General features: G+C 50.7%; 2 protein-coding genes across 2 annotated transcripts; both read right to left on the reverse strand.

The window, feature by feature from the left end:
* Positions 1-363: 363 nt before the first annotated feature.
* KLK6 (kallikrein related peptidase 6) lies at positions 364-7,941 on the reverse strand. Its single transcript, XM_068528076.1, is given in 7 exon segments — positions 364-516; positions 1,298-1,434; positions 2,536-2,783; positions 5,502-5,658; positions 6,123-6,170; positions 7,715-7,853; positions 7,855-7,941. Coding segments are annotated over 7 exon segments (969 nt in total).
* A 4,330-nt stretch (positions 7,942-12,271) lies between these two features.
* KLK7 (kallikrein related peptidase 7) lies at positions 12,272-15,691 on the reverse strand. Its single transcript, XM_068528077.1, is given in 6 exon segments — positions 12,272-12,427; positions 14,114-14,250; positions 14,476-14,565; positions 14,568-14,707; positions 14,985-15,141; positions 15,619-15,691. Coding segments are annotated over 6 exon segments (753 nt in total).
* Between the last annotated feature and the right edge of the window lie 5,339 nt (positions 15,692-21,030).

The raw sequence follows: 21,030 nt of genomic DNA on the forward strand, positions 1-21,030 counted from the left end.
TTAGAGATGAGAAAATCTACACACTGAAGGAAGGCACTTCCCGCGGTTGCACGGCTAAGCAAGTGGGGGAGCTGGGAGCCCAACTCAGGTTTGGCCAGACTTGGGACCACTTCTCTGTAGGAAGAAGTCGAGCCCATGGAATAATTGGGGAGGGAGAGATGCTTGGAAGGGATTTTCCCGTATTCTCTTAGTGGCAGGGTTGAGACCTTAGCTGGTTTTCCCATCACTCCTAGTGATGCAAGGATGGGGCTGGGGTAGAATCAGGGAGGATTTGTGCTGTGGTGTCACCGCTTTTATTAAGCATTAAGGGTCGGGTCTGGGCAGGTGGGGGGAAGGTCAAGAGGTGGAGGTCACACATCAGGATCAGTTGGCCTGAATGGTTTTTCGGATCCAGTGGCCGTATCTGCAGACGTCGGTGTAGACGCCTGGCTTCTCCTTGGATCCGCAGGGGATGTTACCCCATGACACAAGGCCTCGGAGACGGTCGCCACACACTAACGGACCCCCAGAATCACCCTGTGGTTAAAGAGGGAGAGAGTCAGATACAGACTCGCAGAGAAGGAAAGACAGACAGAAGGAGACACAGAGACATGTAGAGAGGGGGAAAGACGCTCAGAGATGGAGAGAAAGACACACATACAGAGAGAGACAGACAGACAGACACAAAGTCACAGATAGGGAAATAGAAGAGACTGAGGGAGACTCAGAAACACAGAGATCTCTAAAGAGAGGACAGATGGTCTCAGAAATGGGGCTCACCTGCCTGCCCTTCCTTTGCATCCAACTCACTGTGTATCACTTTTCTCTCTCTTTGTCTCTTTCTCCCTCTTGGCTGGTCTCTGCAGATCCTTCAGTGTACAGGGTTCAGTTTTGGCATCAAAAGGAGAAATCCAATGGACGATGGTGGCAGAAACCCAAGTTAAAAGTATTTGGGAGTGGGGATGGAGCCCCTTCTCTCCCCAGCTATGGTCCCCCTTCTGCACAGTGTGGCTATTTCCAAGCAGAACCTGTGGGGATTCTGTTGCAGCCGGGACAGTCTCCTGGCACCATCTGCCTCCCTACTGTGTCTCTGTGGTTCTTGATCTCTTCATCTCCATCCTTGTCTCTGCTGACTGGCTCTTTATCTCTGCCTGTCCCTGATTGTGTTTCTGTGTATCAAATTGAGTCTCTCTCCCTTATCATGCCTCTGATTTTCACCCAGCCTGTCTCTGTAAAGCTCTAGTTTGGTCTGTGTATCGGTCTCTTCCTGCCCATCTCTGTCCTTGGCTATGTAACGGGTGGGTCCTGGCGTCCTCACCTGGCAGGAGTCCTTCCCGTGCTTCTCATCCCCGGCACACACCATGTTTGGGGTGATCTGGCCAGGGTAGGCGCGGTCACACTCCTCACGGGGCACCAGGTGGAGGTATGCACACTGGATGATGTTAGGGAAATCACCTGCAAAGAGAGATGGACCAGGACCACTTCACAACCCACCCTTCCCATTGACCCTCCAACACCTATAAATCCTCCCTCCCCTATTGGTCCCTATTTCCCAATGGTTCCCTTTTTCCTATTTGTCGCTCGTTCTCAAAACCCACTTCCATTGCCTGACTCCTGATTGGTCCCTCTTTCCATCAGTCTTCCCTCACATTGGCCTGTCTTCCTCATTAATTACCCCTTCTCTACCGGTCCTCATTTCCTATTGGCTTTTCCTTCTCTTAGTTCCCGCCTTCGCTTGTCTCTCTTCCATTGGTCCCACCTTCTTCAGTAGTTCAGCTGACCTCTAGACTCTCTTCCTCTCTTACTCCCTCCTCTGTTATAGCCCGTCCTCCTTCATTGGACCCTTCTTACCCATTGGCTCATCCTGATTGGTCAGCACTTGACTTTTGGTCTTTCCTAACTGGTCCCTTCTTTCCCCATTGGTTCTCCCTTCTACTCGCCCTTCATCCAAAGGTCTACTCCCTCCTTGCTTCTTTCCTAAATGGCCTCATCCCCCTCCCCCCCCCCCCCACTGGTTCTCCCTTCCTTTTTTGGCCCTTCACTCACAGGCCTACCCTCAATGGTTCCCGCTGATCTATTGGACTTGTTTCTTCCTCTGGTCTTTCTTCTAGTGACCCCTCTTGACCACTGACTCTTCTCAATTGACCCCTCCCCCATTAGCTTTCTCTACACTGTTCGCTATCTCAGTTCACATCCTTCCGCTGGCTCCCCTGCTTCTTGCATTATTCCCTCCTCCATTTATCCTTTTTTGATCATCAGTGCATCCTGATTGGTCCCTTTTGACAACTGGCCCCCTTCCTGATTAGTATCTCCACAGTGACCCTCCCTCCTCCTTGACCCTTCATCTTATGGCCCACATCTCCATACCTTTCACCTGTTGGTCTACTTTCTCCATTGGCTGTTCACTCGTTGGCCCACCTCCCGTATTTGCCCTCCCTCCCCGTTGAACTTTCACCCACTGATACACTACCCCATTGATTCTCACCATTAACCCACCTCCCCATGACCCATCACCCATTAATGATGGGTCACCTGCATCATTCTCCCCCTACTGACCATCTGCCATCTTGCCCCAGCCTAGGATGTGGCAGCTGGTGTGGTTGGCTGAGCAGTCTCTTTCCAGGGACAGGGGCTGTATGTGTGCAGAGAATTTGGCTGGACGTGACAGGCGCAACAGCATGATGTCCTGGTCATGGGTGGCGGCGTTGTAGCCAGGGTGGACCACAGTCCAGACAACAGAGCTCTCCTCCTGGAAACTCTCCCTTTGCTGAAGGTTGTGCTTCCCCAGGTAGACCTGAAGATTCCTGGGAAAGAGAAGGGCTGGGTCTCACCTGGAGCCCTTGGGCTGCAGCTGAGACTCCAGAGGGGGCTACGGTGGGAGGTGGGGTAGCCTGGTACACCATGAACCATCCGGTCTTCTCCCCTCACAGTCTTGCCAGCTCAGTAAATGACAACTCCATCCTTCCAGAATAACCCGGAGACTATTCTTGACTCTTTATTTCTTGACTCACCTCCCAGCTGTCCAGAAATCCTTTTGTCTCTCCAAAACATATCCAGAATCTGACCCACCATAATCTCTTACCTGGACTACAGTCTCACTGGACTCCTGGCTTCTACCTTTGCCCCTCTGTAGTCTGTCCTCCACAAAGCAACCAGAGCTATTTTAACAGTATAAGCCAGTTTTGTCCCTCCTGTGCTCAGAACCCTCCTGTGACTCCCATCTTGCTCAGAATAAAGGCCAAAGTTCTCACTGTGGCCTACAAGGTTCTGCACAATCTGTCCCCATCACCTGTCAGTTATCTCCCACTCTCTCCCTTCTCCTTCTGTTCCAGCCACACCGGCTTCCCTGCCTCTCCTTGAACACAATAGTCATCCTCTCACCCCAGGGCCTTTGCACTGGCTGTTCTCTCTGCCAGCAACTCTTTCCCCCAGATATCTGCATGCCTCACTCCCTCACCTCCTTCAAATGTCACCTTCTCAGTGAGGCCTTCCCTGGAGACCCAATTAAAATGCAAGTATCCACCCCAACAGGCAAGTCCTAGCTCCCTCTCCTGATTTCCTTTCCACCAGAGAACCTAACGTCACCATCTGGCACACTATATATGTATTGTTAAATATTTACTTGTTTTACTGTCTCTCCCTCTGCCACAGGCGTGCTATTCGATAGAAGTTTCTGTAATGATGGAAATATTCTCTATCTGCACTCTTTGAAACAGTGACCACTGGCCACAGGCAGCTACTGAGCCCTTGAAGTGTGGCTAGTGGATTTGGAAATTCGTTTCATTTTTATTAATGTAAATTTAATTGGCCATATGTGGCTAATGGCTACTGTATTAGATGGCACAGCTCTAGAATATCAAGATGGGATTTTTGTTTTCGTCAGATACATCCCCCTTGGTGCCTAGACAAGTGTCTGGCATGTGATAGGTGTTCAATAAATATTTGTGAAATGGATCAAAACATTACTCCCTTGCTCAGAAACTTTCCATAGCTCCCCATTACCCTCAGAATAAAGCCCAAGTGCCTTATCCCAGTATCCTCTGACCCTCAGTGAACCAGTCATTTTCTTTTCTTAGAACTCTTCAGATTGTTCCCACTTCTTTTGTCCTTGCATTTCCTCTGCCCTGGATGTTCTGCCCTCTTCTTCATTTGGCTACCCTGTCTCATTTTCCATGCCTCAGTTTGAATTTCATCTCATCAGAAAGTCCTTCCTGACACCTTCTTCTATCTAAAGCAGGTATCTCTGTTCTTTTCTCTCATGGAGCCATCCCTGTTTTTTTGCCTTCATTGGACTTAGAGTGATTTGTAATTGTATGGTTTTTCGAGGATTCTATAACTGTCTTCCTGCACCTTTCTGATCCTGTGTTCCCGAGGGCAGAGACTCTGGGTATCTCCCCCTCTCAGTCTTTGCTGAATTCCCACTGCCCAGCTCAAATCTGGCTCTTAGTGGGTGCTCTTGTTCAATGTGGGCTGAATGAATGAATGAGGATGGTGGGAGTGATGTCATGTTTACCAGCGCTTGGGGGAGACCACCGTGGGGGGGGGTCCTTGTGTCCATGACCCTGCAAGGTGAGACCCCTGTTGGGGTCTCTCCCCGCTCCCGCTGGGATATGGCACCTGTTGGTTTATCACTTGCTACTTCTCTGAGCTTCAGTTTCCTCAGAAGCAAAGAGTCCCTTATTGTGGGGGATTCCAGGAAAGGTATAGAAACTGCCTACCTGGGTATGTGACCCATAGTTAGCGTTGAAAAAAATGGTGGCTGTTGTTCACCAAACTAGTGGTTATTAGTGCCCTGAGGACTAGTCCTGGGTCCTCTATGGTCCTCTATCTATGCCCACTCTTTGGATGATCCCATCCCATCCTGTTGCTTTAAATACCACCTGTTTGTGGTATTTAAAACCTTAATGTTTACCTCCAGCTCTGACCTCTCCCCTGAGCGCCAGCAGCCAACCCGGCATCCTTCTCGAACCTCAAAACAGCCAGTTGTTCAAGTCCCATCCCCGGAAGTCAGCCCTGCTTGTTCTCTTTCTCTCCCGTTCCACACCACCAAGTCCTGCTGACTCAGCCTCAGAACCCCTCCCCAGGTTTTCAACTTCCCTCCACCCCCAGGGCCACCATCCTGGTCCATCTCAGGACCATGGCAACAGCCCCCCACAGGCATCCCTTCATCTCACGCCCAGTTCACTTTCCAGGGTGCTCCTAAAAATGTAAATCAGGTCATGCTGCTTCCCTGATTAAAACTCTATGTGGCTTCCCCCAGCACTTAGAATTAAATCCATCGCTCCCTACAGGGCCCTGTAGAAGGTCAGTTCATCAAAGCAGCAGTTTTGCTTCTTTTCTTCACTGTGATATCCCCAGGGCCCCAAACACTGCCTGACACATATTTAGTAATCAATTAAATACTGGCCAGTTGAACCTGCTTATCAGATGGCCTCATGATGGGACAGGGGGATGTGCGAAGTCTGCAAGACTCCCGCAGGGTCTAATTGCAACCACTCCTCATTCACAGCGTGGAGACTCACGGTTTTTTGCAGTGGGCAGCGGTGAGGACCCACAGCGGATGAATGACGACCCCCCCACAGAGCAAGTGGCCTGAGGTGTAAAGGGCAGCTTGGTAGGGGTGAGACGTCTGCTCACAGGGTCCACCGTGCAGCACCTTATTCTGTTCCTCTGTCTGGGCTGAGGGAGGGAGGGTCTGAGTCAGAGGGAAGGTCTGGAGACATCAGGCACCTCCCCCAAGGTGAACCCCATTGCCGTCTTAATCATCAAGATCATCTCCATCCCCATGCCCCAAACCAGCCCCTTCCTCAAACCCACCCCTTCTTCATCTCAATCCCCATCCCCAAAGCCAAATCCATCCCTAAGCGTTCTTATCTTTAAACCCACCTCCAACCAATTTCCCCATCTCTAACCCCATCTCCCAAACCAACCTCATCCTCAAACCCTTCCCCATCTTCAAGACCACCTCCCGCCCCTTCCCCATCTGCATCCCTCATCCCTAATTTAACCCCTGTGTCTTCCTCATTTTAAACCCACCCCCCCTCCATCCTCATGTGTATCCCCATCCCGGGTCCAACCTCTTCCCCATCAACAACCCCCACCCCATGCCCAAACCGCCCCCTCCCCCTCCCTTTTCTGCCTACCTGCAGCGACCAGAACCAGTGTTACAATCAGCATCTTCATGGCCATTCCTGAGCGGGGAAGCCAAATGCTCCATCAGTCCCAGCCTCAGACTTCACCCAGACCCCTCCCTCTTCTCCCTCCTCATCCTCCCCTTCCTGCCCTGCTCTCCTGACCCTCGACTTCTGTCTTTCCCATTTAGTCTCTTGGTTTCTTGTCTCCCCGACCCATGTCTTCCATCTGAGGGTCCCACCCAGAACCACGGACTGCTCACCGCGCACTTCGCATTATTTTCCTATTCTCGGCTCTAGTGTGCCTGCTTAGTAACAGGAGGAGGGAGGGCCCCTGACATTCTTCCCTCTCCATGGGATTTCTCCTCCTCCCCTTGGCTCTGTGCTTACCTGTTGCTCAACCCCACACCTGTAGGTTCTGGTGGGAGGTGTGATCTTACCTGCTGGGGGCCGGCTGCCTGGGGGTCGACTCTTGGGTTGGGGGCAGGGACAGTACGTGTCACAGGCAGACAGAAAGGGAGACAGACAGAGAGTCAGAAACGCAGGGAACCGCGGGGAGAGAAGTGAGGCTGAAAACAGAGACGATGCCTCAGAGTCAGAGACCGATGGCAGAAAGCAGAGAATGTAGGCCTGGCAGACAGACACCCTGAGCTCCCTGGCCCCCCTGGAAGAGGCTGGTCCTGTCCTCAGATGCTCCTGGTGTTTCCTTTTAACCTCTGGTCCCCGAGGCAGGAGGGGGACCCACCCTTTTCCTCCTCACCCAGGCCTCCCACGCATATTCCTCCCACCCTCCCACAGCTCTGCTCCTGATGACCTCCCTGACCTCGGCTTCCAGGGAGGGCAGTGCAGGTCCCTGAGCGCACTGGGGGCCCGGATTCCCAGGTCTGAGGGAGGAGGGGGCTGGGGGCTGAGTATTCTGGACCTTCAAGGAGAAAGGAGCTGGGAGTCTGCACACCTGGATCTAAAGGAAGGAAGGGCAGGAGCTTGTTCTCCTCAGTTCCTAGACTTCTAGGTCCTTGAGCAAGAGAGGATCGGAGGGGCTTCCCTTCCCTCGTGGCGCAGTGGTTAAGAATCCGCCTGCCAATGCAGGGGACACAGGTTCGAGCCCTGGTCCGGGAAGATCCCACATGCCGCGGAGCAACTAAGCCCACGTGCCACAATGACTGAGCCTGCGCTCTAGAGCCCGTGAGCTACAACTACTGAGCCCGCGTGCTGCAACTACTGAAGCCCGCGTGCCTAGAGCCTGTGCTCCACAACAAGAGAAGCCGCCGCAATGAGAAGCCCGCGCACCGCAACGAAGAGTAGCCCCCGCTGGCCGCAACTAGAGAAACCCCGCGGGCAGTAACAAAGACCCAGTGCAACCAAAAAATAAATAAATAAAAATAAATTAATTAATTAAAAAAAAAAAAAAAAGAAAGAAAGGATCTGAGGACCCGAATGCCTGCGTCCCAGGCAAACACACAGTATCCCCTGTCCTCCTGGACTCCCACCTCTTCTGTGAGCGCTCTGGGGCCTGCAGGCTGTCTGTCACTCCTGGGTTCAGCACCCTTGGGCACCGGGAACCAGGCCCCACGGGTTTAGTGGGGTTGGGGTGATTCACGCACCTGCCCGTAACTCCCTCTGTGGGTGCTGGAGAAACTCAGTGTCCTCGCAAGACAGAGCAAAACCAGCCAGGAAGAAAGCGTGTGTCACCAAGCTGGTACCCGCCCCTGCCCCAGGCTGTGGTGCAGACCCAGGCACTGCGGTGGGGGTGGGGGGGCGGGAAAGAGCCTTCGAACAATCGGGCTTTGTCTGCCCCCAGCACCCAGTGCCATGCTCCTGTCAGTTCCATTTCTCAAGCTCTCTTCCGGGCAGGTGGGCGGGCAGCTGCATCAATAGCTTCCCTTTATCTATCTGACAGTCCTGTTGCTGTCCTTTGATTGTCCGCCCACCTCTGCCCGGATATCAGGACTCTTGACCCTCCTGGTCCCCCTCCTCCAAGTCTCTTGCCGTCCAGCTCTCTCCCTGGCCATGGCGGGGGGTGCCTCCGTGTCTGTCTCGTCCAGCTCTCTCCCTGGCCATGGCGGGGGGGTGCCTCCGTGTCTGTCTCTGTTCGTGTCTCTCCACCCCTCTGCCTCTTTCTCCATATTTTCTCTGTATCTCTGTCTTTCTCCTTGATTTTCCAAGTCTCCGCTGACACTCTCTAAATCTCTCTTCTTACCTCTCCTAGGTTCCACCTGCGTTTCCAGGAGAAGCATGTGTATGCACAGAGGGGAGTTGGCTCCTGCAGAAGGGATGGCATGGAAGAGGGCAGCGGGGAAGCTAGTGGGACCCAGGAGGATTTCAGGACTTGTTGATGAGATTTAACGTGTGCAGAGAGACACAGAAATAAACAGGAATGCAGGAAAAGTGTGATGAGAAACGGGGGTCCAGGAAGCTATGGGGGGATCCAGGGAGATTTGAAGAGGTGTCTTTAAACTTGGGCTTTTTAGTCAGGAGGAGAGAGGTAGTTAAAGGGTCTGGTGCATGCAGGGAAATGGCAGACTGACAAGAGCTGGAGGAATGGGTGTACGTGCGGCCGCCTGGAGGGAAATGGGTGTGGTGATCACAGGGACGGGCAAGATGGAAAATGGAAGCTTTTGGGAAAGTCATTGGGTAATAAGTACAACTGATATGAATAATGTCCACCTCAGCACAAGCTTGGGCCTGGCGCTATGGGTAGCATTTAATTCTTGCATTAAATCTAATTGTTACCACCTTTGCTTGTTCCCTGTCACTCCTGGGATGAAAACCAGTTTGGCATTTGATATATTCTCTGGGGCTGCTCCCCTTGCCCCCCAGTTTCCCCCAGGCCCTTCTCACTCATCTCCCCACTGAACTCAGCATCTTCTTCTCAGGACCCACCATCCTCCCAGGTACCAGGTTGGACCGCTCATGGCCCATTGATCCCCCAAGTCCTATCCCACTGCCTCCTCTCTCCGTGTGGTCCCTTCTCTCCATCCCTATGTCCCTGGTCCCAGCTCAGACCTGCTTCTCTCCCACCTGAACCATTACCCCAAACTCTCCCCCTTCTCTGTATCCTTCACTTGACCTCAGAGGCGTCTTCCTGTGTCAGAGCTGACATTGCCTCTGTCTGGCTCACAGCCCTGGCCTGGGTCCCCCAGCATCTCCAGGACAAAGTCCCAGCCCTTCAGCATCCAGAGCAGCACTGGCCAAAAGAAATATAATGCCAGGTACACATGCACTTTTTTTAAAAATAAATTTATTTATTTTTGGCTGCATTGGGTCTTCATTGCTGCCCGCGGGCTTTCTTTAACTGCGGGGAGCGGGAGCTACTCTTCACTGTGGTGCACAGGCTTCTCACTGCGGTGGCGTCTCTTGTTGCGGAGCATGGGCTCTAGGTGCTTGGGCTTCAGTAGTTGTGGCACGTGGGCTCAGTAGTTGTGGCTCGCGGGCTCTAGAGCGCAGGCTCAGTAGTTGTGGCACACGGGCTTTGTTGCTCCACAGCATGTGGGATCTTCCCAGACCAGGGCTGGAACCCGTGTCCCCTGCATTGGCAGGCGGATTATTAACCACCGCGCCAGGGAAGTCCCCACATGCAGTTTTAAATTTTCTAGTAGCCACAATTTTTTTAAAAAGTAAAAAAACAAAAAAAAAAAACAAAAAAATCCCCAAAAAACAAGAGTTCATTTTAAAATCTCATTCAGCCCAATACATCCAAAACAATATTATTCCAACGTGAAATCAAAATAGAGTTTTATTTTTTATTTTTAAAGATTTATTGTTTATTTATTTTATGTATTTTGGCTGCGTTGGGTCTTAGTTGCAGCACACGGGATCTTCATTGAGGCATGCAGGATCTTTCGTTGCGGCACTCGGGCTCTTCGTTTTGGTGCGCGGGCTTCTCTCTAGTTGTGGCGCCCGGGCTCCACGTCGCATAGGCTCTGTAGTTGTGGTGCGCGGGTTCCAGAGCGCATGGGGTCTGTAGTTTGCAGCACAGGGCCTTTTGTTGAGGCGCGCGAGCTCAGTAGTTGTGGCCCATGGGCTCAGTTGCCCCGAGGCATGTGGGATACTAGCTCCCTGACCAGAGATCGAACCCACATTCCCTGCATTGCAAGGCGGACTCTTTACCACTGGACCACCAGGGAAGTCCCCAAAATACAGTTTGAAAGAGGTGGTTTGCTTTCTTATTTTTTGCATGGTAAGTGTTTGGAATCCGATGTGTCTTTTACACTTAACAGCACAACTCAGCTGGAGCTGCCACAGTTCACGAGTCAGGAGCCCCCAAGGCGAGTGGCTGCCGTATTCTCTGTGCAGCTCTGCCCACTTGTCTATAGGCTGACCCAGTGCATCTGTGATGTTTTGTTATTTTTAAAATGTTTAGGTTGAATATGGATTTGGGGTGGCTTGCTGGAGAGAGGGGAAGTTGATGGAGCTTCATGAGGGTGGTGGCCAAATACTCTTGACATTCCTTAAACTTGACACGGATCCAGAGGCGGGAGGGGCTGGGGGCGGGGGACTCTGGGTCTGAGGGAGGAGGGTTTGGGGGCGGGGACTCCTGGGTCTGAGGGAGGAGGGGCTGGGGGCGGGGACTCTGGATCTGAGGGAGGAGGGGCTGGGGACCTGGACTCTGGGTCTGAGGGGGGAGGGGGCTTAGCTTCCTGTGCACAGGGACACCAGAGGAAGTTAAGAAATTCCACGGTGGCTACAGAATTCCTGCAATATGAAGAAGGGTAGGAGAATAGGAGGCTAGGAGCGAGGGGAAGATGGTGGAGCCTCAACAAGAGGAGAATGTTGACCGGTCGAGAATTCTGGGGGAGAAACTGGAAAGACGGGTAGGAGAGGTGAGTCCTGGGCGTCGGAGAGGCTCCTCTGTCAGCACCTTCTGAGGTTTGGCTGCCCGGGAGACTTGGATGGCAGGAGCAGGGCCGTGGCCAGGCTGAGTCACTGGGACACCTACCTCCACCCTTTCTGAGGCCCCTTCCGTGCCTTCTTGAGGACAGGAGACCACCTGCCTGGGTTCCCAGCCCCCAGCCTCCCCTGGGCCTCCCCTGGCATCCAGGAGGCTGGGGGCTCACTTTTGGCGGGCCCCTGTGGGACCCAGATGTCCTGTCTTCCTGCCAGCCCTATACTTCCCCCAAACCTTCTCCTAGTTTGTCACCTGTGAAATGCCCAGAAACACTTGCACACCCCTTTCCACCCTGAAGAAGTAGACATATTCTCTCCTCCCTCCCTTTTACTCTCTTTACCTTCCCTTTCCCTCTTTCTCTTCTCCATTTTACCGATGAGGAAGACTGAGACCCAGAAAATGGAGAAAAATATGCCACTGGGCAGGGAGGCAAGGCAAGGGACCAAAAATCAGATACATTTTTCTTTCCTGTCTTCCTCTCTAAGGGTCTCCCCTCCTCCACCTTAGATCTCCAGAGCTTTTCCACTGTTTTTTTTTCAGGTTATAAAAGTGCATACCCACAGAAAAGTAAATGGAAAGAAGCAGGCTACCTTCCCATGACTACCACTGTATGCAGTTTGGTACACATGATTTCAGGTTTTATTTTGTGAATATTTTCATTTTACATAGCAAGGATCACATACGCATATATTTCTGTATCTTCCTTTTTTCATTTAACATCACATAGCATAAACATCCTTGCATAACACTAACAATTCTGCATAATTATTATCCTTAACAGCTTCATAATATCCTTGTCTCAAGCTAGCCTATTGTTTACTTAAACACTCCACTGACTCTGGGCATATTCAGTGTTTCCACTGTTTTGCTATGATAAATATTGTTGTAATAAATTCAAACCTTGCTCCACATTTTGGATTTTTATTTTTAGTAGTATCTTCCTAGAACTAGAATTACTGGGTCAAAGGTGGAGAACAAGGGTCCTGATTCACATTGCCAAATCAACTTCCATAAAAATCGTATGAATTTACAGTTTCAGTGGCCGAGAGTGCTGGTCTCACTACCTCTTTACCAGCACTGAGGTTTTTGTGTTTCTTGTTTTGGTTTTAAGTCCCTGCTGATTTGATTGACTTACACACATGGCGTATTGTTGAGGTTTTGATATGTCTTTGAGGAAAAGTAAAGTCAAGTGTAACTGTAGATCATCGATGTCCTTATTTCTGTGAATTTCCTGTTCGGGGTGTAGGGATGGAGAGATGTGAGTATGGAGAGATTAGCAATACTTTCTCATGGTGTCGTTTATCCAATCGACGTACTTGCAGACTTGGGTATAGACAGCTGGGTTGCTGGGTTGGCCGCAAGGGAAAACTCCCCAGGACACCAGGCCTTGCAAAGTACCTTTGCTCATCAGTGGTCCCCCTGAGTCACCCTGGAGGGGACAAAGCAAATTAGCTTCAGCTTCAGAGTGAAGTCCCGCCCCCACTTCTGCCTCATACACCCCCACGGTTGTCAGTCTTTGTCTTGCCAGACCCTGGACTTCCACCCTGGCCAATGGGGAGAGACTCATTGTCTCTGGGGACCAATAGTAGAGCAGGAATTAGGGCCGTCATGGAGAAGACAAACCACGTTCTCTGAAGACATTGGCTTGAGCCCCGGCCAATGGGACCAATCACAGGGAAGGGGCAGGGCTTCCGGGGGGGGGGGGTCAGAGCCCCATTTCTTCCCCATCTTTGAGGACTCAGCGCCAAGCCCATGGGAGAAGGACCACTGTCTCCAGGGAATGGATACACGGGCATGAAAGAGAGACAGGGTGGTCTTGGAAATCAGGGGCCTAACCGATGACACAATTCATAAGGCCCAGTGCAAAATGAAAGTGTGGGCTCCCTCGCTCAGAAAGTATTAAGAATTTCAAGAGGGCAACAGGAGTGCTTTAAACCAAGGGTGGGACTCTCCTGAGTGTGGGACCCTGTGTCACTGTACAACTTGCACATTCATGAAGCCGGCCCTCACTAGGGGAAGAGAAGGATGCCCATTCTCTAGGACACACATTCCTGTCCCATCACCCCATCCCTAACACTTACCCTCCCACCACCCCTGACAGCTGAGGGCGCAGGTGAGAGCAAAAGGAGTGGGGGTACGGGGAGAGAGACAAGGAAAGGGAGAGAGTCACAGAGAAGAGGAAGAGAGGTAAAGCGAAGGATGGAGAAAAGAAAGGTGGAGGAGGAGAAGGAGGACAGAGAAAACAGTAGTGTAGGGGCTGGAGAAAGGGGCAGAGAGGTAGGCAAATAAAAAGAGTGACAGAAGCAGACAGCCAATGGGGGCGGGGGTGGGTGGCAACACTGATGGAAAGAATGAAATGAAATTAGGTGTAAAGGGAGATGTGGGAAGGTAATGTTCAGAGACAGGGAGGGGGTTACAAAGAGGAGGGGAGAGACAGTTCTTTGCCCAGGAACAGGACCAGGACCCAAGTGACATGAGTGAGACATTAACTTCGGGCACACAGTCTCAGTAATTGCAATAACTAGTATTGTATTGCAATACCTTAAAATTGAATTTAATATGAAAAAGTCCATGATGAACACAGTATCCCGATTTTAGATAAAGGGTCAGTACAGGGCTGTGCTGAGACTTATTGAAGCCTGAGGTAAGTGGGAAATTCAGTAAGACTGATGGCTCTTCATTGAAAATTCTGACATTTTGTTCATCGTGGACTTTTGCATAGATTTTTAAAAAAATATTGCATTAGAATGTGATTTATCTTGATTACTGAGTTTTCTGGGCACCCTCTCCCCTTTAAAGTTTGGGTTTGAAGCCAAGGCTTCACTTGCCTTCCCCTAATCCTGGCCGCCTGTTGCCCATCCCCAGCCCCTCCCATTCATCTTTCTGCCTCATCCTCAGGGCCATACCAGCCCCCACTGGGTTGCCACTACTGACCTGAGCAGAGAATGGGGTAGAGAAAGCTAGGAAAGCTGGGCCTAGGGTGGGGCGGGGGGGTGATGAGGGAATGCTCCGTGCCAAGGTCAGGTGCAAAGATTCTGGATAGAGGGGGAAGATGGGGCTCTGTGTTGAGATGAAGCAGCCAGGGACCCAGGGCAGGGGAGGAAGGAGGTCTCACGTTGCAGGCATTGGTGCTGGAGTTGGCGATGCCAGCACACAGCATGGAATTTCCCAGCAAGTCCCTGTAAACCTTCCTGCAGTCTCCAGAGGAGATGATGTCGACATTTGTGGACATGAGTTTCTCTGGAAAGGTCGCTGCAAGATGAGGGTCGGGGCGCTTGTCAGTCAGAGGCCTGGGACTGTGGACCCGTGGGTCCTGATGGGGAGAGGATGGGGGTCCAGGATCCTAGACCCTGAAGGAGGAGGGGGCTGGGGTGCTCGACATTAGGATCCTGAAAAAGGACCTGAGTCCTGGTCTCCGGGGTCTGAGGGGGGAGGGGTTCAGGGTCTGGGGCTCCTGGGTCACTGAGGGAGCTCCACCAACAGGGCTGGTGGTGGTGGCCCAGCCAGAAACGGTCCATGTGGTCCCAGGGGGTTCACAGCGGGAAGGCAGGTTGACTTTCTTCACAGCCTGGCCCGCCTCTTCAGCTTCACCAGCATGAGGTCATTAACCTGGCTCTGTGTGGAGTAGTCGGGGTGGCGGAATGACATCGTGGCCCCGATCTTCTGGCCTCTTCCCAGGTATTCACTGCCCATAGGCACGTTGTACGAACTGGGAGAAGGGAGCGACATTCATAGAGTCACTGTGAGTGAGAGAGTGGGACAGGGACCTAGAGAGAGAAAAACAGAGATCCTGGGCGGTGGTGGTGGGGGGACGACAGAGACCCAGAGAGTGGGGAAGGCAGAGACAGGAGGCGGTGGAACAGAGCCCCAGAGAGAGGGGCAGAGACCCGGGGCGGGGAACAGAGACTGGGGGGGGGGGGTGGGGGCGGGTGGGCAGGGACCCAGAGGGAGAGCTGGAAGTGGTCAGAGCACCCCTGCCCACATACCTCATCATGCAGTGGGCAGCAGTGAGTACCCACCACTCGTTGACCAGCGCGCCGCCACAGTGGAGCTGGTTGCTGTTGAGCAGGGCCACCTGCCAGGGCTGGGAGCCTCTTAGACATGGGACTCCATCAATAATCCTCTCGCTGTCGTTACCCTGGGCTGGATAGAGACATGGAGAAAAGCATGGGTAGTAAGCCTCAGAGGAAGGCTGAGTCAGCAGCGGAGGGATTTGGAGACAGAGATGGAGACAGACAGAGAGACAGGCAGAAACGCAGAGGCAGAAATGGAGAACAGCGCAGAGAAAGCAGGAGATGGAGATGGAGAGAGACAGAGGCAGCCCGCTCAGAAACCCAGGAGGAGCACCTTGTCTGTCTGGGGGTGACGACAGAAGCTGATAGGAGAGACCCTGGGTGCAGAAGACAGGGCCTGGGGGTGCACAGAGACCCCAGGAGTCAGAAGGAAGCAGGAAGAAAGGAGGCAGGAGGCAGAAGAGTCTTGTCTTCTGAGGGAGGTAGCTGCTGCAGCAGGGGGAGGTCCTGCCTCAGGGACCCCTTGGAGAGAGGGGCCCTTGAAGAGGGTCACTGGGGTTGATGGGAGGTCCAAGGGTTAGGGCAGCCCTCCCAGACTGGCCCTCGCCTTCCTGTGTAGCAGATCCCAGGGCTAAGGACAGCAGTAGGGTCAGCGGGGGTGGAAGAAAGAATCCTGCCATGGTGGCTTCTCTGAGTCTCTCAGGGGCTGCCAGGCAGAGGCAGGGTCTCTTCTGCTGGGGCTGAGAAGGACAGAGCTCAGGAAGCCGGAATCCTGGCCCCCAGCCCCCTCCTCCTTCAGACCCAGGAGTCCTTCCCCTTGGGACCCAGGAATCTGGGCTCCCATCTCTCCCCATCCATAAGTCTGTATCCCTAGTTCCTTTTCCCCTAAGAGACCCAAAATTCCAGACCTCCAGCCCCTCATCTGTCAGAGCCAGGCGTCCAGGCTTCGCACTGCCCCTCCCCTCGGGAACAGGAATCAGCTGTCCAGCCAACCTCATTCCCCCACCCTCAATGAGGCCCCTTCTCACCTCTGGAGGGTCTGATCTGACGTGGGCCGCAGACTCGGTTGGGAGTCAAGCGTCTCCAGACCTGCGCAGGGCGGCAGTCTTATACCACGTCCAGCCCCCGCCCCCGCTCTCAGCGCCCTGGGGTGCAGGTGGAAAAGGCTCTGAGGCACCCTCTTCCTGCGTTTCTGGTTATCTCGAACCGCCCCCCCCCCCACCACCACCACCACGAGGCAGCTAAATCACTTGGCAGCACTCTGCCTTTTCCACCCTCCCGCCCCTGCGCGTTCGGGGCCCAGCATCCCCGGTAGATGCTACGGAGACGGAGACGGGAGCCCGGCGCGCTCTGGCTCGAGGGGCCGGAGCAGGGTTCAGGGAGCGGCCGAGCTCAGGAAATGCGCTTTGACTTGGGTCCTCCTTTGGGGCCATCTCCCTGCCCCAGTCCCCTCTCAGGGATGACCTAGAGCCCATAACGTAATTCTGACCAGCTTGTGATAATCTGTTCAGGCTGGAACCCAGTCACATCTTTTGAACCTAATATAGGCTATGAGTGAAAAAGAAAACGCTTTCCCTAACTCCACCCTGATAAATGCTTACCGTTATCAATATAGTCTGTGTTCTCGTGTGATACAGAGATTTCTATACATATGATGTATTTATAACAAAAACGTCTGTACTAAACATTATCTAATAGAACCTTTTTCTTTATAAATGACCTTGCACAATTTTTTCCTCCTAGTATATTTATCTATTTAAAAAAATTTTGGAAATATTTATTTATTTGGTTGTGCTGGGTCTTTGTTGCGGCAGGCAGGCTCCTTAGTTGTGGCATGTGAACTTTGAGTTGCGGCATCCGTGTAGGATCTAGTTCCCTGACCAAGGATCGAACCCGGGCCCCCTACGTTGGAAGCTCAGAGTAACCACCAGGGAAGTCCCTCCTCTTAGTGTGTTTAAATGGGTTCTCCTTCCTTCTTAATGGTTGCATAACATTCCATACTATAGTTGTACCCTGATTTATGTAATCTGTTTCAAATTGGAGTATTTTTGGATAGTTTTAAGTATAATAATGCCGGGTGGAACTTCCTCGTACATTCATCTTCGCTAATTGTGTTCATTCAAGAAATATTTACTGAGCATCTATTCTGTGCCAGCAATTATTCTGGTTCCTGGGGACACTGTGGTCAACAAAGCAAACAAAAATTTCTTCATACAGGCTCTTGTTCTAGTGGGTGGAGACTGTGAATACAAAAATAAATATATAAAATATATAGTTTGTTAGATGTTGGTAAGTACTACAGAGAAAAATAAAAGCAGGGAAGAGGGTATTTAAATCAATGCCACCATTCAGCCATTTAACAATCATTTAATAAATATATTTTGTAATTCCTATGTGCCTGCAACTTACTATTATGCATCAGAAGGTCAAAAAACATCTTTGCTACACCACCAGCCTGTATGAGAAAGTAACAGACCTGTATTTATTCCAGAGTCACCTTGCAACTAATAATGAACAGAAAGTAGAACTCTATTCTCAGTATATTTTCAAGGTAAACCAAGCAGTCACCCATGATTATTTTTCACATCTAATCTTTTAGGCAGTATCGACTTGCTTTGTTGCAGTTTGTGCTTTTTCAAAGCAAAAGCTCTGCATTAAAAATACAAGACTGAGAGAAATGTGCATTGAAAAGGAAAAAAGCAGAAATGTCATGTGGAGAACCTGGCAACAAGAAAGAATATCATGGGGATTGTCTGAGTCATAGTGTACCTTCAAAAGCTGAGTGATAGGTTTAGAGTTGCTCCTGGCTTCTTAATTATCTGGGCACTGTTCTAAACCAAGGATAATTTACTGTATTCTATAAATAAAATTTAAAAAACGAGCAGGGAAGAGGGATAGGGAGTTATTGGTTTCCTCCACTCTCAGGCACCCCTGGGGTTATAGTATTAGGAAGATTCCACATGAAGATGACATTTGAACAAAATCTTAAAGGAGATGGTGGATTGATCCATGTAGCTACTTGGAGGAAGTGAATCCTAGGCAGAGCAAATGGGCAGGTAAGTTAGGCAAGGGGCATGCTTAGAATGTTCTAGCAGGGGAGCCCTTTTGACTGGAGCTGAATGAGAAGGGGACAAGGGCAGGTAATGAGGTCAGAGAGATAATAGGACTAGGATGACATAGGACCTTAAAGATCAGTGTAGGACTTTGGTGTTTACCTTGAGTGAGACGGGAACCATTATACTTGAAGGCAAGTTCCTAAAAGCGGAATTGACCCCAACTTCTAAATCAGACCCCAAAAATGTGATTTGTCCCTCAGTCCTGAGCCCAAATCTTACCTCAATCCTGACCCCTACCCCAACTCTATTTTTGTCCCATAATAGACATTACTGTTGCCTACTCAAACATTCATTCCTTCTGTCTTTCGATCAGAACCGCAATTTTGTTTGGATAATCTTTTATCCTCATCATGATTGTAAACTTTACTGCACCAAGCAGAAAAGCCATTTCTGCCTGCCAGGGATTGGTTTAGAAGTGAACATGTGATGCAGTTCTGTCCAATGAGGAATGAGGGGAAGACCACTGGGGCACTTCTCGGAAAGGCTTTCTTATTTCCAAAAAGAGACACCGGAAGAATTCTCTTTTCTTCTTCAAGATGGTGCCCCTTCTGGATGTAAAATCTGGAACGGTGGAAGCCTTCCTGGGACTGGGGAGAGAAGTGGCTGGTGGACCAAGCCAAAACACCGCAGATGGTCAAGCAGAGAGATGGAGTGACGTAACAAGATTTGTGTTTTCTGGCTGCTACATGAAGGGGATTTTAAGGGGATGTGGAGACATGAGGAAACTATTGTTATTGTTCAGATGAGAGACGATGACTTGGATAAAGCCATTGGGGAGGTGGAGATGGTAATAAGTGGATGGATTCAAGATGCATTTAGAAGAATCAACAGGGCTTGGTGATGGATTGAATGGAAGTTGTGGTGAGGGAGACAGATGTTAAGGCTTCAAGGTCTCTTGCTTGATGGATGGTGGTACCATTCATTGAGAAGACACAGCTGGATACGATCAAGTGCCTGTGAGAGAGTGAAAAAGACCTCACTCTTTTTTAACAGAATGCTGAGGAGGCAGGGGGCTGAAGAGAGAATCCAGGGACTTCATGCATAATTCTAACTCCAATCTTTACTTTGACACAATTCTCAACACCAATCTTTTTTTTAAATAATACAATTATTTTATTATAAGCCTGAATATCACCTGACACATATTCCAAAACTAAACAATGTTGTATGGGAAACAGAATAAATAAGCATATTGAAAGATGGTAGTCTATCTTCTCATCCACCCCTAACGTTGATAAAGGATACAGTCAAATTATAGAAATTTTAAAAGGTAACACATAGGTTTCACTTTGAATTCTGACCAAGCTTGGTATCTGACGGTAGAAGACACATATACTAAAGGCTCAGCACCGATATTGATGCAAGCCTGAGTCTTAACCCAAAACCTCAACTCGTACCCAACCCTAACCCTCAATTCTACTATATCCTTGACCAATTCTAAACTTTTACCTCAACTTGGAATCTAGTTCCTGACCAAGTTCCTGCCTCCAAATATCAACACAGGCTAGATTTCACCCCTCAATCAACCTTAACCCTGACTCTTGACGCAAACCCTGGATCCCTAACCATGACCCAAACTCAGCCTTGACCCAAACACTGAATGTCACCATAGCCTCTGTCCCAAACCTGACCACATGCACAACTCAGACTATAGTCTTCATCCCTGTCTTATTCCGGGAAGACCACATTGACATCCATCCCATGAACCCATCCCCAGCTCACACCAACACTCTGACTCCAGTCGCGGCCCTACTCTCGTCTACAACCCAAATTCTACACGAAATCCCATCCCACTTCCATGCCAAACTCTTTCCCTCACCCCATCTTCATTTTTCCAACTCCATACCCCACCTGACTCCATACTTCCTTTCACACACACACTCTAAAATAAAGTTCACCAGTTAACACCATACAGTTAATCCCACACTGACTAAGTTCAAGTGAAGTCCCCAAAACTTCTGAGACACTTACTCTCATCAAATCCCAAATCAGACCCCAGAATTCGGACCCCCGACCCCACTAATTCCACACCGGGACCCTGGCCATGAGGGGCGTCAACCCTCTTGACTTGGGCTCCCAAATCAAGTAGGGGCAGATGCTAGGCCACTCGACCTCACAGCACCGTGAGCCAGCAATCTGTATCTTTCCCTCCTGGCTTCCCAAAGAGAGGAATTTTGGCAAGACTTCCAATCTGTTATCTGTTGTCCAAATCTTCATCCCTGGATTCTCTCTTCAGCCCCCTGCCTCCTCAGCATACTGTTAAAAAGAGGAACTCTGGAGCCCTGCTATAGACTCCTAAATCACCAGAATGTCTCTTCTGCTGTGCTTGGCACATATGTCTTTCTTTTTTTTTTTTTTTTTAAGATTTAATTTTTTATTTATTTTGGCTGCGTTGGGTTTTTGTTGCTGCGTGCAGACTTTCTCTAGTTGTGGCGAGAAGGGGCTACTCTTTGTTGCGGTGCTCAGGCGTCTCATTGCGGTGACTTCTCTTTGTTGTGGAGCATGGACTCTAGGAGCATGGGCTTCAGTAGTTGTGGCATGTGAGCTCAGTAGTTGTGGTGTATGGGCTTAGTTACTCCGCAGCATGTGGGATCTTCCTGGACCAGGGATAGAACCCATGTCCCCTGCGTTGGCAGGCGGATTCTTATCCACTGTGCCACCAGGGAAGTCCGGCATATCTGTCTTTATGTTGTTGTGGTGGTTTTTTTTTTGGTTGTGTTGGGTCTTAGTTGCGGCAGGCAGGCTCCTTAGTTGTGGCATGCATGTGGGATCTAGTTCCCGGGCCAGGGATCAAACCTGGGCCCCCTGCATTGGGAGTGTGGAGTCTTAACCATTGCACCACCAGGGAAGTCCCTGTCTTACTGTGTTCTTGACTATTTAATCTGGCTTTATTGCTAAACACT

Source organism: Eschrichtius robustus, chromosome 19 (genome assembly GCF_028021215.1).
Source record: "Eschrichtius robustus isolate mEscRob2 chromosome 19, mEscRob2.pri, whole genome shotgun sequence".
Lineage (NCBI taxonomy): Eukaryota > Metazoa > Chordata > Mammalia > Artiodactyla > Eschrichtiidae > Eschrichtius > Eschrichtius robustus.